Consider the following 17,089-nt stretch of genomic DNA (forward strand, 5'->3'; position numbering starts at 1 on the left):
TATACCGCAACTTAATCAAGTTTATTATTTAAATTACGTTTGTGAAGATGTTCTATTATAATTTGTTCTGAAAATAACAAATAGTTTTACTCCCTGTTTTACTCTACCTCTCCATATCTGATCTTTGAGTTCTTGCAGAGTTATTCTTCAACGTAATTTATGACATTGTTATAATTATTCTCTCTGTAGCAAAAGAGCATACAATCTCTTTTGCTGACCCTCCTTTTTCCTTGTGTGTCACAGAAGAGAGTGGGGTCATCAGAGGTCATGCACGCTTTCTCTCTGGGTTCTGAGCAACAAACAGGGAAACGCTGCCCTCAGCCCGACTCCATTGGTACCTGCAGCACAGAAATCAGACAAATACAAAGTCAAACAGATTCCTCTATCAAACCACAAAATAACAGCATCTACTGTATCTGACAGACAGTTGCCTAACTTCTCTATGTGTTGCTTGAATTCAACATTTTTCCTCAAATGCCATTTCTTGGAGTCATTCATAAACATGCACACATCCCCTCAATCGTCTTTTTCCTTCTCTTATTATCATACTCATCATCCCACTCACTGGCTGTGTCCAGGAATGAGTAGACTGTCTCCTGTGGATAGAGGGAACTCTTGGCCATCCAGAGTCACATGGGAGGATCCCTCCTGATAGAGGAAGAGAGGGTGAGTGTGAGACAAAGTGCAAATAGACAGAGGGAAGCAGATTGATGTAAAGGAAGAGAGAGAAATAGCACAAATTGAAATAAATACTGAAGGCATGATAACATGAAAGAAATGCAAATACTCTGATAGAGCAGTAATAGCAAACATACCTGCTGCCATATCCAGACATCAGTTTCTCGTTCACAAGCCTCTGTCTGCCCGGGCCCATACAGAAGGGTCTGTCACAGAGTAGTAGAAGAAACATCATTATAGTCACCATCATCATCATCATCCTCACTGATAAACCAGTCCTAATTTAATTATAGCTCACTTCCCTCCTACTACAACAATGAGCAGCATAATCAACACACAAATGAGCCACGTATTCAACTTTCCATATTAGCGAGTCATGAGTTTGAATCAGTGGGGCGCTCAGTCTAGACTGATCGCTTTGAAAGGTCTCAATCGATGTGAGAGGTCAGAAAAATAACTAAGTCATAATTGGGATATGCCAGGGTCACCTCTGTCTCAAACTGGGCACCAAACATGTCTATGGGGCGTCCACTGGCCAGTGAGGGTTGCTGTTTGTCCACCCAGTCTCTAAAGTGGAAGGGGGTCATCACATGCATGGTGTTCATGGGGAAGGGAGGCTGTCTGAAGACCTCATCTAGACAAACAGAGGCAGGAATGCATCTCAGTGCGATACAGTATGCACAACGATAGCACAAAAAATGATAACACATAGAACAGGGATGGGTGTAGCGGAAGAATCAGAATTAGTTAGTTAACATAGATAATTAAGACGTCTTATCTTCATAATATGCTTATATGATATGCTTGTTATTAGAATATATCCCTTTGGACTCTGGTGTTGGCAGTTGCACTTCCTCCCTCAGCTGGGGCTCAGTCACCTGGGGCCCAGAGAGGGGTGAAGTCAGGCTTGTCTTTCACATGTCTCTGGTGCTATGCAGAATATCAGAAAGAGAAGAGGACAGGAGGGAACATTGTCTTCATGTGTAAAAATGTTTTACATATTCTAGACCATGTGAAGTGATGGTGTGATTAACGGGGAACTAATTACTTGTCTCCACAATGTCTGTGCACCAGTCACTCCCTCCTTTGGCCTTGGGGGAGATAATGTCTGAGACAAGATGTGTGGGATAGTGTCTGGAACCATTGTATGTCATCTCTGATGTTGCACCTATCCTGGGGTAGGTGACCTAGAGGCTCACTCCCCTCAGTGAGCTCGTCAAGGCGTGTTGTCAAGAAGGGGTTTTGCATGAGATGGGAGTATCTGGAGTTGACCATTTATTTATGCCATAGAATGAATTGGTGTTTCTGTGCTATGAAGTACCGGGAACGAGATCGGAGCCTCGTCTTAGGAGCCAGACTGAACAATAAGAACAGTCATCATAGCAAATGCTATCTTGCTGCAGGATACTCCTTTCTCAAATATCAAGTTTCACCTTGTGACCCATTCCATACATCTGTTGTTTGTCATGAAGACTAAAAGGGTGTATCTTTTCTATAAAATATATTTGTATTCTTCGTATGTCAGAGCTACTCGCCACAACACTTGGATGTTTTGAGCCGACCAGCCTGATCATTATGGAAGCAATTACTCTATGCTTTCCTTATTAATAATATTTGAATAAAGTAATATCATGATTGGTAATTGACCTTGTCTCTCCTCATTATTGATTAGAATTTCCACAACATGGGCAACAGTTGGCAAACTTTTGTAGGCCTGCGGACCAATTTCACACACTCCAAAAATATACAGTACCAGTCAAAAGTTTGGACATGAAAACTATGAAATAACACATATGGAATCATATAGTAACCAAAAAAGTGGGCAAACATTTTATATTTGAGATTCTTCAAAGTAGCCACACATTGCCTTCATGACAGCTTTGCACACTCTTGGCATTCTCTCAACCAGTTTTTCCAATAGTCTTGAAGGAGTTCCCACATATGCTGAGCACTTGATGGGTGCTTTTCCTTCAATCTGCGGTCCAACTCATCCTTAACCATCTAAATTGGGTTGAGGTTGGGTGATTGTGATGACCAGGTCATCTGATCCATCATTACATCATTCTCCTTCTTAGTCAAATAGCCCTTGCACAGCCTGGAGGTGTGATGAGTCATTGTCCTGTTGAAAAACAAATGATAGTCCCACTAAACACAAACCAGATGGGATGGTTAAGCGTGCCTTGAACTCTAAATAAATCACTGACTGTGTCACCAGCAAAGCACCGCACACCTCCTCCTCCATGCTTCACAGTGGGAACCACACATGCAGAGATCATCTGATACTCTGCATCTCACAAAGACACGGCGGTTGGAATCAAACATCTCAAATGTGGACTCATCAGACCAAAGGATAGATTTTGACCAGTCTAATGTGCATTATTCCAAGCAAGTCTCTGCTTCTTATTGGTGTCCTTTAGTTGTGGTTTCTTTGTAGCAATTCGACCATGAAGGTCTGATTCATGATTCACAGGCTCCTCTGAACAATTGATGTTGAGATATGCCTGTTACTTCAACTCTGTTAAGAATTTATTTGGGCTGCAATTTCTGAGGATGGTAACTCCAATGAACTTATCCTCTAAACAGAGGTAACTCAGGGTCTTCCTTTCCTGTGGCAGTCCTCATGAGAGCCAGTTTCATCATAGCGCTTGATGGTTTTTGCGATTGCACTTGAAACTTTCAAGGTTCTTGACATTTTCCGGATTGACTGACCTTCATGCAGTATTTTGACAAACGTGCCAAAAGTAAGCTGCCTGTTACTCAGGCCCAGAAGCTAGGATATGCAAGCATTGGATAAACAACACTCTGAAGTTTCTAAAACTGTTAAAATATTGTCTGTGGGTATAATAGAACTGATTTGGCAGGCGAGGACAATCCACCCAGGGATTATTTTTTTGTTGAGGTCATTGCACTTTTCAATGCTTTTCTATGGGAAAGTCTATTATTTAGGACCCAGATTGCAGTTCCTATGGCTTCTACTAGATGTCAACAGTCTATATAAATTGTTTCATGCTTGTTTTTTTTTATTAAGAAGTGTTCGTATTCTTTCTAAGTGTCACTCAGAAGGACTCTAGTCTTTTGGCGCGCGTGAATGAGTGCCCGTTCCTCGTTCTTTTTCTCCGATATTGAACACTGTATATTCCGTCTTAAATTTGATTGATTATTTACATATTAGGGTACCTGCGGTTGGATTAGAAACGTTGTTTGCAATGTTTGGACGAAGTTTGCAGGTAACTTTTTTTGATTCCTTTGTAGGCATGTTGGGCGAGTTGGAACAGGTTTGAACAGGTGGATTTCTGAATCAAACGCGGGATATGAAGGACTTTATCGAACAAAACGACCATTCATTGTGTAACTGGGAGCCTTTGGATTGCAAAAAGATGAAGATCTTCAAAGGTAAGTGATTTATTTTATCACTATTTTTGAGTTTTGTGACACCTGTGCAGGTTATGAATTGTTAATGCAGGAAGTGGGGTGAGGCGCTGTCCTCAGACGATCAAATACTATGCTTCCGTCGTAAAGCCTATTGTAAATCGGACAAAGTGTTTCGATTACCAAGATTCTAAGCTAAAGAATGGTTTATAACACTTGAATGGTTTATAACACTTGAATGGTTTATAACACTTGAATGGTTTATAACACTTGAATGGTTTATAACACTTGAATGGTTTATAACACTTGAATGGTTTATAACACTTGAATGGTTTATAACACTTGAATGGTTTATAACACTTGAATGGTTTATAACACTTTTATGAACATTTAATATTACTACTTTGGTTTTTGAATTTCGCTCTGCAATTTCACTGGATTTTGTCGAGATGGGACGCTAAGAGGTTAAAGTAATGATGGCCTGTCTTTTCTCTTAGCTTATTTGAGCAGTGCTTGCCATAATATGGACTTGGTCTTTTACCAAAGGGCATGCATTTTTTTTATTTAACCTTGATTTAACTAGGCAAGGCTATCTTCTATATACCACCCCTACCTTGTCACCACACAACAGATTGGCTCAAATACATTAAGTCATTATGGGGTATAGTGTGTAGATTGTGTGTATTCCTTTTAGAATAAGGCTATTAACGTAACAAAATGTGGAAAAGGGAATGGGTCAGAATACTTTACGATTGAACTGTATATATACAGTATATATACACATTTCCTCACCATTTTAAATAAGCATGCCCTTTTCAAAAAATGTAGAACTAAGAACAGATATAGCCCTTGGTTCACTCCAGACCTGACTGCCCTTGGCCAGCACAAAAACATCCTGTGGCGGACTGCAATAGCATCGAATAGTCCCTGCGATATGCAACTGTTCATAGAAGTCAGGAACCATTACACACAGTCAGTCAGGAAAGCAAAAGCTAACTTTTTCATACAGAAATGTGCATCTTGTAGCTCTTGAAGTGTGCCAAAACGTTTTTGCACACTTTAAAGTCCATGGAGAACAAGAGCACCTCCTCCCAGCTGCCCACTGCACTGAGGCTAGGTAACACGGTCATCACCGATAAATCCATGATAATCGAAAATTTCAATAAGCATTTCTCAACGTCTAGCCATGCTTTTTTCCTGGCTAGCCCAACCCCGGCCATGAGCTCCACACCTCCCGCAGCTACTTGCCAGAGCCTCCCCAGCTTCTCCTTCACCCAAATCCAGATAGCAGATGTTCTGAAAGAGCTGCAAAACCTGAACCCTTACAAATCAGCTGGGCAAGACAATCTGGACCCTCTCTTTCTAAAATGATCAGCCGCCATTGTTGCAACCCCTATTACCAGTCTGTTCAACCTCTCTTTCGTATCGTCCGAGATCCCTAAAGATTGGAAAGCTGCTGCGGTCATCATCAAAAAGGGTTGACACTCAAGACCCAAACTGTTATAGATCTATATCCATCCTGCCCTGCCTTTCTAAAGTCTTTGAAAGCCACGTTAACAAACAGATCAATGACCATTTCGAATCCCACCGTACCTTCTCCGCTGTGCAATCTGGTTTCCGAGCTGGTCATGGGTGCACCTCATCCACTTTCAAGGTACTAAACGATATCATAACCACCACCGATAAAAGACAGTACTGTGCAGCCATCATTCATCGACCTGGACAAGACTTTCGACTCTGTCAATCACCGTATTCTTATTGGCAGACTCAATAGCCTTGGTTTCTCAAATGACTACCTCGCCTGGTTCACCAACTACTTCTCTGATAGAGTTCAGTGTGTCAAATCGGACTTGGCCGGACCTCTGGCAGTCTCTATGGGGGTGCCACAGGGTTTAATTCTCGGGCCGACTCTTTTCTCTGTATATATCAACAATGTCGTTCTTGCTGCGGGTAATTCCCTGATCCACCTCTACGGCACCATTTTCTATACATCTGCCCCTTCTTTGGAAATAGTGTTAACTAACCTCCAAACTAGCTTCAATGCCACACAACACTCCTTCCGTGGCCTCCAAATGCTCTTTAACGCTAGTAAAACCAAATGCATGCTTTTCAACCGATCGCTGCCCGCACCTGCCTGCCTGACTAGCATCACTACTCGGGACAGTTCTGACCTAGAATACATGGACAACTACAAATACCTAGGTGTCTGACTAGACTGTAAACTCTCCTTCCAGACTCCTATCAAACATCTCCAATCCAAAATCAAATCTAGAATAGGCTTACTATTTCGCAACAAAGCCTCCTTCACTCACGCCACCAAACTTACCCTAGTAAAACTGACTATCATACCAATCCTCGACTTCGGTGAAGTCATCTATAAAATAGCTTACAATACTCTACTCAGCAAATTGGATGTAGTCTATCACAGTGCCATCTGTTTGTTACCAAAGCCCCTTATACCACCCACCACTGCGACCTGAATGCTCTAGTCAGCTGGCCCTCGCTACATATTCGTCGCCAGACCCATTAGCTCCAGGTCATCTATAAGTCTATGCTAGGTAAAGCTCCGCCTTATCTCAGCTCACTGGTCACGATAACAACACCCACCCATAGCACGCTCTCCAGCAGGTATATCTCAATGGTCATCCCGAAAGCCAACACCTCCTTTGGCCGCCTTTCCTTCCAGTTCTCTGCTGCCAGTGACTGGAACGAATTGCAAAAATTGCTGAAGCTGGAGACTTCCATTTCCCTCACTAACTTTAAACAGCAGCTATCTGAGCAGCTAAATGATCACTGCAGCTGTACATAGTCCATCTGTAAATAGCCCACCCAATCTACCTACCTCATCCCCATATTGTTTTTATTTACTTTGCTGCTCTTTTGCACACCAGTATCACTACTTACACACCATCATCTGTTCATCATCATCTGCTCATCTATCACTCCAGTGTTTAATCTGCTAAATTGTAATTACTTTACGACTATGGCCTATTTATTGCCTTACCTCCTCATGCCATTTGCACACACTATATATAGACTTTCTTTTTTTCTATTGTGTTATTGACTGTATGCTTGTTTATTCCATGTGTAACTCTGTGTTGTTTTTTCTGTCGCACTGCTTTGCTTTATCTTGGCCAGGTCGCAGTTGTAAATGAGAACTTGTTCTCAACTAGCTTACCTGGTTAAATAAAGGTGAAATAAAAACATCACCGGAAACAACGTCGCCTATGGGCACAAACCCTCCGTTGCTGGACCAGACAGGACTGGCAAAAAGTGCCCTTCACTGACGGTTTTGTCTCACCAGGGGTGATGGTCGGATTTGCGTTTATCGTCGAAGGAATGAGCGTTACACCGAGGCCTGTACTCTGGAGCGGAATCAATTTGGAGGTTGAGGGTCTGTCATTGTCTGGGGCGGTGTGTCACAGCATCATCGGACTGAGCTTGTTGTCATTGCAGGCAATCTCAACGCTGTGTGTTACAGGGAAGACATCCTCCTCCCTCATGTGGTACCCATCCTGCAGGCTCATCCTGACATGACCCTCCAGCATGACAATGTCACCAGCCATATTGCTCGTTCTGTGAGTGATTCCTGCAAGACAGGAATGTCAGTGTTCTGTCATGGCCAGCGAAGAGCCCGCATCTCAAGCCCATTGAGCACATCTGGAACCTGTTGGATTGGAGGGTGAGGGCTAGGTGCTTGGTAGAAGAGTGGAGTAACATCTCACAGCAAGAACTGGCAAATCTGGTTCTGTCCATGATGAGGAGATGCACTGCAGTACTTAATGCAGCTGGTGGCCACACCAGATACTTTTGATTTTGAACCCCTTTGTTCAGGGACACATTATTCCATTTCTGTTAGTCACATGTCTGTGGAACTTGTTCAGTTTATGTCTAAGTTGTTGAGTCTTGTTATGTTCATACAAATATTTACATGTTAAGTTTGCTGAAAATAAATGCACTTGACAGTGAGAGGACGTTTCGTTTTTTGCTGAGTTTATTTTTTAGATGATTTATTATTATTTTTAAAATTTGGGGGAGGACCCAGTTGGGGTCTTAACTGAGTAGAATTGAGTAGAATTGCATGAAATTAGTTATAAAAATGCAAAATCTTCTCTCCCCCCATGGCGTACTCAGATCCATGAGCCACTGTGGCCGTTTATGATGAGTTAAAAAATGTTTTGGTCCCCATTCCCATGAAAGTTGCCCAGGGCTCTCGTGTAGTGGGATACACCAGCACAGCAAAATATCTACAGACCCGACGTAAAACCACACAAAAGGTGGGCAAATCAGGACATAATGCATTTTCAGTCAGTAGTGTGCCAAACTGATGTCAACCTATTGAAGCTCAATATTCCCATTGTGTAATTTTGTGAGATGGGGACTCACCTGGGTTTGGCTTGCCTGTTCTGTGCTGCTCCGACGCAAAGAACCTGAGAAACACAGCATCAGCTGAGTATAACACTGCTGAGCACTAATGTCCATTGGAAAGTGTTATGTTTCATGCCAGACTAAAATCAATTATATACGTCTCACTCTTGAATCAGTGGCACCAGCTGGGTCCCCAGGTTTTCACAGTTAAACCATCTCTCAAAAAGGGTGTCTGAAGTGTTGTCCACATAGTACCTGAAACCAAAAAGAGCCATGCTTTCATACTCTTTCTCTCTCACCCCTCTCGCCCTCTTTCGTGCTCTCTCTTGTAAGGGGGTCAAGGAGAAGGGGACGTGAGGCACGCACAGTTGAAGTCAGAAGTTTACATAAACTTAGGTTGGAGTCATTAAAACTTGTTTTTCAACCACACCACACATTTCTTGTTAACAAACTATAGTTTTGACAAGTCGGTTAGGACATCTACTTTGTGCAAGTAATTTTCCAACAATTGTTTACAGACAGATTATTTCACTTATAATTCACTGTATCACAATTCCAGTGGGTCAGAAGTTCACATACACTAAGTTGACTGTGCCTTTAAACAGCTTGGGAAATTCCAGAAAATTATATCATGGCTTTAAGTTTCTGATAGGCTAATTGACATCATTTGAGTCAATTGGAGGTGTAACTGTTGATGAATTTAAAGGCCTACCTTCAAACCCAGTGCCTCTTTGCTTGACATCATGGGAAAATCAAAAGAAATCAGCCAAGGCCTCAGAAAATAATTTGTAGACCTCCGCGAGTTTGGTTCATCCTTTGGAGCAATGTCCAAATGTCTGAAGGTACCACGTTCATCTGTACAAACAATAGTATGCAAGTAAAAACACTATGGGACAGTGCAGCCGTCATACCGCTCAGGAAGGAGACGCGTTCTGTCTCCTAGAGATGAATGTACTTTGCTGCAAAAAGTGCAAATCAAGCCCAGTACAACAGCAAAGTACCTTGTGAAGATGCTGAAGGAAACAGGTACAAAAGTATCTATATCCACAGTAAAATGAGTCCTATATTGACATAACTGCTCCAAAACCACCGTAAAAAAGCCAGACTACTGTTTGCAACTGCACATGGGACAAAAAATGTACTTTTGGAGAAATGTCCTCTGGTCTGATGAAACAAAAATAGAACTATTTGACCATAATGTAGGAAAAGGGGGACGCTTGCAAGCCGAAGAATACCATCCCAACCGTGAGGCACTGGGGTGGCAGCATCATGTTGTGGGGGTGCTTTGCTGCAGGAGGGACTAGTGCACTTCACAAAATAGATGGCCTCATGAGAAAGGAAAATGATGTGGATATATTGAAGCAACATCTCAAGACATCTGTCAGGAAGTTAAAGATTGGTCGCAAATGGGTCTTCCAAATGGACAATGACCCCAAGCATACTTCCAAAGTTGTGGCAAAATGGCTTAAGGACAATAAAGTCAATGCATTGGAGTGGCCATCTCAAGGCCCTGACCTCAATCCCATAGAACATTTGTATGCAGAACTGAAAAGTGTGTGCGAGCAAAGGAAGCCTACAAATCTGACTCAGTTACACCAGCTCTGTCAGGAGGATTGGGCCAATATTCACCCAACTTATTGTGGGAAGCTTGTGGAAGGCTACCCGAAACGTTTGACCCAAGTTAAACAATTTAAAGGCAATGCTACCAAATACTAATTGAGTGTATGCAAACTTTTAACCCACTGGGAATGTGATGAAAGAAATAAAAGCTGAAATAAATCATTATTTCTACTATTATTCGGACATTTCACATTCTTAAAATAAAGTGGTTATCCTAAATGACCTAAGACAGGGAATGTTTACTAGGATTAAATGTCAGGAATTGTGAAAAACTGAATTTAAATGTATTTGGCTAAGGTGTATGTAAACTTCCGACTTCAACTGTAGATGGATTAAGAATGTGTAAGAAGAGTGAGATATATGTAAAGGATAAGATGACATGGTGGATGGTGGTACCTTAAACAGTCGGTCTCTGACTGAAGCCTCCTTCTCTCCACCACCAGCCCCACAGTGTTAGCCTGTCTCTGGGGGGAGTGGGCGATCCGAGCTGGGAGCAGAAACATCTGAGGACCACAGAAGGACACAGAAGGACACAGAAGGACATGGGGTGTGTATGACACAAACACTAATGTAACAAATCTGCATAGCTTGATATGGCACTGTCACTTATGTTAAACAGTGGGCTTAGTGAGAGAACCGTGGAATGATTGCCATTTCTCTCACCTCTCCCTCGCGGATATGCACATCCTTATGTTTGCCATTCTCAACCAACTTCAGACACATGTCCCCTTTCACCTGGTAAAAGAGCTGCACAAAAATAAGACAGGAAGAGGATATGACAGTGAAAAGTACGGACTAGAAAAGGTACAGATACAAGATATGGAGGATGTCTTCAGCTTCAAATCACAGCCAATAGTCCTCACTATGATATTAATGTGTTTATGCTGACCTCCAGTGGCTGGATTAGGTTATTGAAAATGCAATTAAAATCCTTTGCTTTGTGCTGTTATGTCACCCTTTACATAGTAAGAGATAAGGTTGTAGATGATTTGTGAAGCTTATATGTCGTACTTATGAAGACTTTATGTATGCTATATAAAGCCTTTATAAATTGTAGTTTGTTTAAAGTGGGACATTCTCGTGCTACCAAAGATTTTAAAAAAGAGAAACACATGAACAGGAATTTACTTTGGGCTTCAACTAGACAAATAGCCAGAGCAAATAGTGTTGACCGAAAGGTGACAGTGCAACATTCTTGTGGAATTTTTCCCTATGATGGTAGGAAGAACTGACGAAGTTTATGTGATGGAAATTGAACTTTTAGACACAGAACAAAAAGACTAAACGTCTGGGTCTCGTCTCTGGCAACCGAACCAATAGAACGAACGACCAGCCTGCTTGGGTAGCAACCTTAGATTTGTGTCGGGACTATATCTCGTGGAAAGATGAAATAGTATGAATAAATTCATCAAAACAACGTTTTTAATGAAAATATGTCAATCATAATTTGAATATGTTGGTAACCCATTGTATGAAAGTGATAACGCCCTCGAAGCCGGTGTTTGGAGGATATACTCAACTTTATCCCGGGCCAGTTCCAACACCAGTTCCAATAAATCCTCCGAACACTGGCTTCTTGGGCATTATCACAGAGGGCCAGGTGACTGCTAACTAAATAGCATGGTAGTGTCTTTGCATTTGTTGCTTACTTTCAGATAGGGACATTGCATATCTCGTAGGTTTTGAATACCATTTTCTGCACTATGAACGGTCACACAAACTCCACGGCATTTAGCCAATGTGATAGGTGAATAGTGGCATTTTCTCTCACCTCCTCCCCTTCCTCTATGTGGTAGTCCTTTCTGCTGTTGGGACCTCCAACAAACATGATGTTCAGCTGTGACAAATGCCTTTCGGAGAAAAATAATATAAGCATTCACTATGCTCGAAGTGCATTATCTTTGTCAATCTTTGCCAACATAGTGTAAATGATTACTATTGGACTAGTAATAGATAGTCAGGGGGTAAACAGTACTTGTTACAGCTCAACATGATAATAACTAAATTACTACATTTGTGAAGCATCTATGATGTATGCTGTATAAAGCCTTTATAGTTCCTTCCGTGATTCAGCACAAATCTAGCGACACCAGAGTGTTCAACTAAAACTGAAACTATGTGTGAATGAAACCAGCCCAGGCTGCTACTCACATGAGTTTATTGCACACTGGTGGCAAAAAAGCCTTCTCATTCTCTGCAATCCATTTGTCCACGTTCACAACAAGGGGTTTCACACTCATTATTGCAAACCGATGTCAAAATTGTCACTGTGAAAATTGTGTGCTGAATCACTTAGTTCTGTGTGTTTTCTCTCCTGTTTCAGAGCCTGATTGAGTTAAAGTCCATTGGATAGCTAGGGGAGGAGTCCAGCATGACGGTGAAAGGTTGCTTACATTTCCACAATAATGAAAGTAGTGGGGTTCGGTGTGGGCGGCCATATAATAAAAACGAGGAAACACAGTAAAGTGAAGTGATGAAGGGACGAGGAGGGGTGCACGCGTATGAGGAAGCAGGAATCATGTGAGAATGAGCACAGCAGTCTCTGTAGCATCATAGAATGAACATGAACAAACAATGCATTTGATTAAAAGATACAATGAAATAAGTTGTATTTTTGTTTTTATCATGTTTCATAAACATACAGTACCAGTCAAAAGTTTGGACACATCTACTCATTCCGAGATTTTTCTTTATTTTTTACTATTTTCTACATTGTAGGATAACCAAAACTGTGAAGTAACACATATAGAATCATGTAGTAACCAAAAGAATATTGAACAAACCAAATATATTTTATATTTGAGATTCTTCAAAGTAGCCACCCTTTGCCTTGATGACAGCTTTGTACATGCTTGGCATTCTCTCAACCAGGTTCATGAGGAATGCATTTCAATTAACAGGTGTGCCTTGTTAAAAGTTCATTTGTGGAACTTATTTCCTTCTTAATGCGTTTGAGCCAATCAGTTGTGTTGTGACAAGGTAGGGGTGGTATGCAGATTATAGCCCTATTTGGTGAAAGACCATGTCCATATTATGGCAAGAACAGATCAAAAAAAGCAAATAGAAACGACAGTCCATCATTAATTTAAGACATGAAGGTCAGTCAATTGGAACATTTCAAGAACTTTGAAAGTTTCTTCAAGTGCATTCGCAAAAAACATCAAGCCCTATGATGAAACTGGCACTCATGAGGACAGCCACAGGAAAGGTTACCTTGTCTGCAGAGGATATGTTTATTAGAGTTACCAGCCTGAGAAATTGCAGCCCAAATAAATGCTTCACAGAGTTCAAGAAACAGACACATCTCAACATCAAATGTTCAGAGGAGACTGCGTGAATCAGGCTTTCATGGTCGAATTGCTGCAAAGAAACCACTACTAAAGGACACCAATAATAATAAGAGACTTGCTTGGGCCAAGAAACATGAGCAATGGACATTAGACTGGTGGAAATATGGCCTTTGGTCTGATGAGTCCAAATTAGATTTTTTTTGGTTCCAACCGCCGTGTTTTTGTGAGACGCGGAGTAGGTGAATGGATTATCTCCGCAAGTGTGGTTCCCACCATAAAGCATGGAGGAGGAGGTGTGATGGTTTGGGGGTGCTTTGCTGGTGACGTTGTCAGTGATTTAATTCAAGGCACACTTAGCCAGCATGGCTACCACAGCATTCTGCAGTGATATGCCATTCCACAAGGTTTGCACTTAGTGGGAATCTCATTTGTTTTTCAACAGGACAATGACCCAAAACACACCTCCAGGCTGTGTAAGGGCTATTTGACCTAGAAGGAGAGTGATGGAATGCTGCATCAGATGACCTGGCCTACACAACCACCTGACCTCAACCCACTTGAGATGGTTATAGATGAGTTGGACCACAGAGAAGGAAAAGCAGCCAACAAATGCTCAGCATATGTGGGAACTCCTTCAAGACTATTGGCAAAGCATTCCAGTTGACTACCTCATGAAGCTGGTTGAGAGAATGCCAAGAGGGTACAATACTATCATCAAGGCCAAGGATGGCTACTTTGAAGAATATAAAATATGAAATATATTTTGATTTGTATAACACTTGTTTGGTTATTGCATGATTACCTGTGTTATTTCATAATTTAATGTCTTCACTATTATTCTACAATCTAGAACGTAGTAAAAATAAAGAAAAACCTTTGAATGAGTAGGTGTCCAAACTTTTGACTGGTACTGTGTATGAATTGACTGTGTGTTTGTATGTTCATACCGATAGCCTACTGTTTAATTGGCTGAAGTCACCACCTTAAAATCCCCTTACTTTACCACATTATCTCAAGGTTCATAAGGACATACTATCCTGCAATCTGTTCTCACTCCCTGGGTCCAGAGTTACAACACACAACTATGTTGATGACATCAGAGGTCAGAGGTTAGGTTTCCTCACTGCACTCTTTAAGATGACTAGGGCAACCTCCTCTGCCCACCTCCACTGGTAACTAAGAAATACACAATATACTGTACTGTACTCTTCTTAATGCTCTCTTGTACTTTCTCAAACACTAGCATTTACTGTAAAATATTTTACTGTATTCTTACATATACATTGTAATCTCACTGGCTCTGTCAAGGAATGAGCAGACTTTCTCCTGAAGACTGAGGAGACTCTTGGCTAGAGTCATAGGAAGAGGACAATGTGAGAGGTATAAAGAGAAAATGTGAGCAAAGTTGGCGTAACAGCTAAGTAGCTGAGGAATGGTTATAAGATACATGCGTGGGGAAGACACATACCACCTGCATATCCAGACATCCGTTTCTCTTCTGATCCCCTCAGTCTCTCCTGGCCCAGAGAGAAGGGTCTGGCATGGGTAGAGCAGGGCAAAATGGCATCATCATCTTCACACACTCTCCAATAATAAACTTCCTGTTTCTCACAGATTGAATGGTACAGTACTGCATCTAATCAAGCCCCAGGTGGACTAAAGAGCGGTTTATCACAGTTTCCTTCCCCATTAATGTGTTAATGAGCTCCATCTCTCCACACTACATCCCTTCTCTGTCGATATCCTGGAGCTTGGCAGGAGTCACAGTCTGTTGGGAGCTCGGTCTAGACATGTAATTGTTGCTGAAATCAGGTTTGTTCTTGTTAGCCTGCCTCCTTGGAGAGGAAGGTCATCTGACAGATTTATATCGGAAACCTATTGTAAAAATGGCCAATAGCTACAATAGCAGTCAAAAGTTTGGACACACCTATCCATTCAAGGGTTTTACTTATTTTTCCTATTTTATACATTGTACAATAAAACTGAAGACATAAAAACAATGAAATAACACATATGGAATCATGTAGTAACCCAAAAAGTGTTAAACAAATCAAAATATGTTTTAGATTCTTTAAAGTAGCCACCCTTTGCCTTGATGACAGCTTTGCACACTCCTGGCATTCTCTCAACCAGCTTCCAACAGTCTTGAAGGAGTTACCACAAATGTGACCGACCGGCTCAATTCCGTCTTACAATAAGGCCAATAGCCTACAATAAGGAAAATGTCCAGTTAAACAGAAAGTGTCCAGATAAATATTAGATGACGCTTACCCAGACACACTTGTATAAATTGATGGGTTATGTGAAAGAAATGCTATAAACCCATCCACATCTTGCCAAGTGGATGGGTCTCTACAGAAGGTGTAAACGGTACAGCCAAATGGTTACTTGCATAGTAGCATAATCAGAAATAGAAAGTGTCAATATAAATATAATAATATACAGGTAAGAACAATATCAATATCATTGATAGATTAGTTATATGCATACAATCAGGGGTAAAGTGGCTGAGCAGCAGGATACAAAAATAATAGTAGCAGCAACATATGGCATGTGTGTTAGGAGAGAGTCAGTTGAATAAAGGCACTGCAGATAGTGCTGATGACTGGTCTGTCCGAACCATGCATGAACAAGGGAATCTGTATTCGGAGAGCCTGTTTCTGTCCTGCCCTTGACTTTGGTACAGGGCATGTGATGTCCATAGCCTCTTCATCACAAAACTCCCTGATCTTCTCAAAAAGTTTGTCTTGCTGTGTTCAGTCCAGGCGGTGCTTGTAGACCATCTATGGGAGGACGGATGTCAGCATTGCGCAGCAGCTGAAACCTGGTCCTGACAGAGTCCGAACGCTCCTTGACGACAACAACACCAGGCTCCAGAGCATTGAAACTGTAAAACAGGAAATAACAAAAAAAATGAGACGACATTACAACCTTAGACAACACCAGTTCACATCCCATGTTTAGATAAGAAGAATAACCTCATACAATGCAATGAAAATGATATTCACCTAAAGTGCTGGTACTGCTTGAAATGTGGCAGCGGCCTGAAGTACGGAGTCAGGTGTTGTTGCCAGCCATAGCTTTCCACCAGCACCGTATCATCCTCCAGTCCAACCAGCTATGGGATGTTGACCCCTGTAACAGTGCTGTCCTTCACAACACCTGAAATCTCAGACAAAGTGTTCACTCTGGTCTTTCTGAAGCGCTGCTTGACGAGCAAACTTGGTGATCAGGAAGTGAAGGTCCAGACTGTGGTGGAGCTTGTTCAGCCAGCCACAATACCAGAGCACAAACTTGTTCTTGTTTTGGCCACTGCAGTTGCAAGGAGTTAGAAAGTAGATGGGACCTGGCTGCATAGTGTCAGAAGGATAGTGCATCTGCAAACAACAACAAAAACATTAAGATAAGTTAATAAAAATAAAATGTCATGTAAAACGTAACATCATTTTTTTATGCATCATTATCAGGTACGTTTCACTTACCTACAAATGTGCAGAGCAGCAACACAGCATACAGAAACATCCTCTTGGTAACTGGAAGTTAAAATGATAACACACAACCCGAATACATGTACCTCTGGGAAATACAGAAATAACTTAATATTAATCAAAGTAAGGTAAATAAAATAATAAAAATGTGTTGTTTATGCTTTACATACCAAGTGATGTCATCGATTTCTTGTAGAGATGCCACACTGCTACTTTTGTCACATGGGATGGCAGCAGCTTTCCACCAAAGTGTTTGTGTCCTGGTAATACTATTGC

The 17,089-nt window shown here is 41.5% G+C and overlaps 1 protein-coding gene across 1 annotated transcript; it reads right to left on the minus strand.

Annotated features, from left to right (window-relative positions):
• haao (3-hydroxyanthranilate 3,4-dioxygenase) lies at window positions 1–12,399 on the minus strand. The gene is made up of 10 exons (XM_020495052.2): window positions 12,187–12,399; window positions 11,807–11,885; window positions 10,699–10,782; window positions 10,432–10,538; window positions 8,581–8,670; window positions 8,434–8,477; window positions 1,167–1,312; window positions 816–884; window positions 566–648; window positions 1–338 (listed from the first exon to the last, which is right to left on the minus strand). Exons 1-10 carry the CDS (start codon window positions 12,273–12,275, stop codon window positions 266–268), a joined length of 864 nt encoding a protein of 287 aa, XP_020350641.1. The 5' UTR covers window positions 12,276–12,399; the 3' UTR covers window positions 1–265.
• Between the last annotated feature and the right edge of the window lie 4,690 nt (window positions 12,400–17,089).

The sequence above is a fragment of the Oncorhynchus kisutch genome, linkage group LG11 (assembly GCF_002021735.2).
Source record: "Oncorhynchus kisutch isolate 150728-3 linkage group LG11, Okis_V2, whole genome shotgun sequence".
In the NCBI taxonomy this organism is placed as follows: domain Eukaryota; kingdom Metazoa; phylum Chordata; class Actinopteri; order Salmoniformes; family Salmonidae; genus Oncorhynchus; species Oncorhynchus kisutch.

Excerpts from the sequence above, each read along its gene's own strand:
- haao (XM_020495052.2), bottom strand. The coding sequence starts at position 12,275 with ATGAGTGTGAAACCCCTTGTTGTGAACGTGGACAAATGGATTGCAGAG. Across the intron at positions 11,886-12,186 it reads CCAGTGTGCAATAAACTCAT|GCATTTGTCACAGCTGAACA; the intron begins GTGAGTAGCAGC and ends TTTCTCCGAAAG. Across the intron at positions 8,478-8,580 it reads CTGGTGCCACTGATTCAAGA|GTTCTTTGCGTCGGAGCAGC; the intron begins GTGAGACGTATA and ends TGTGTTTCTCAG.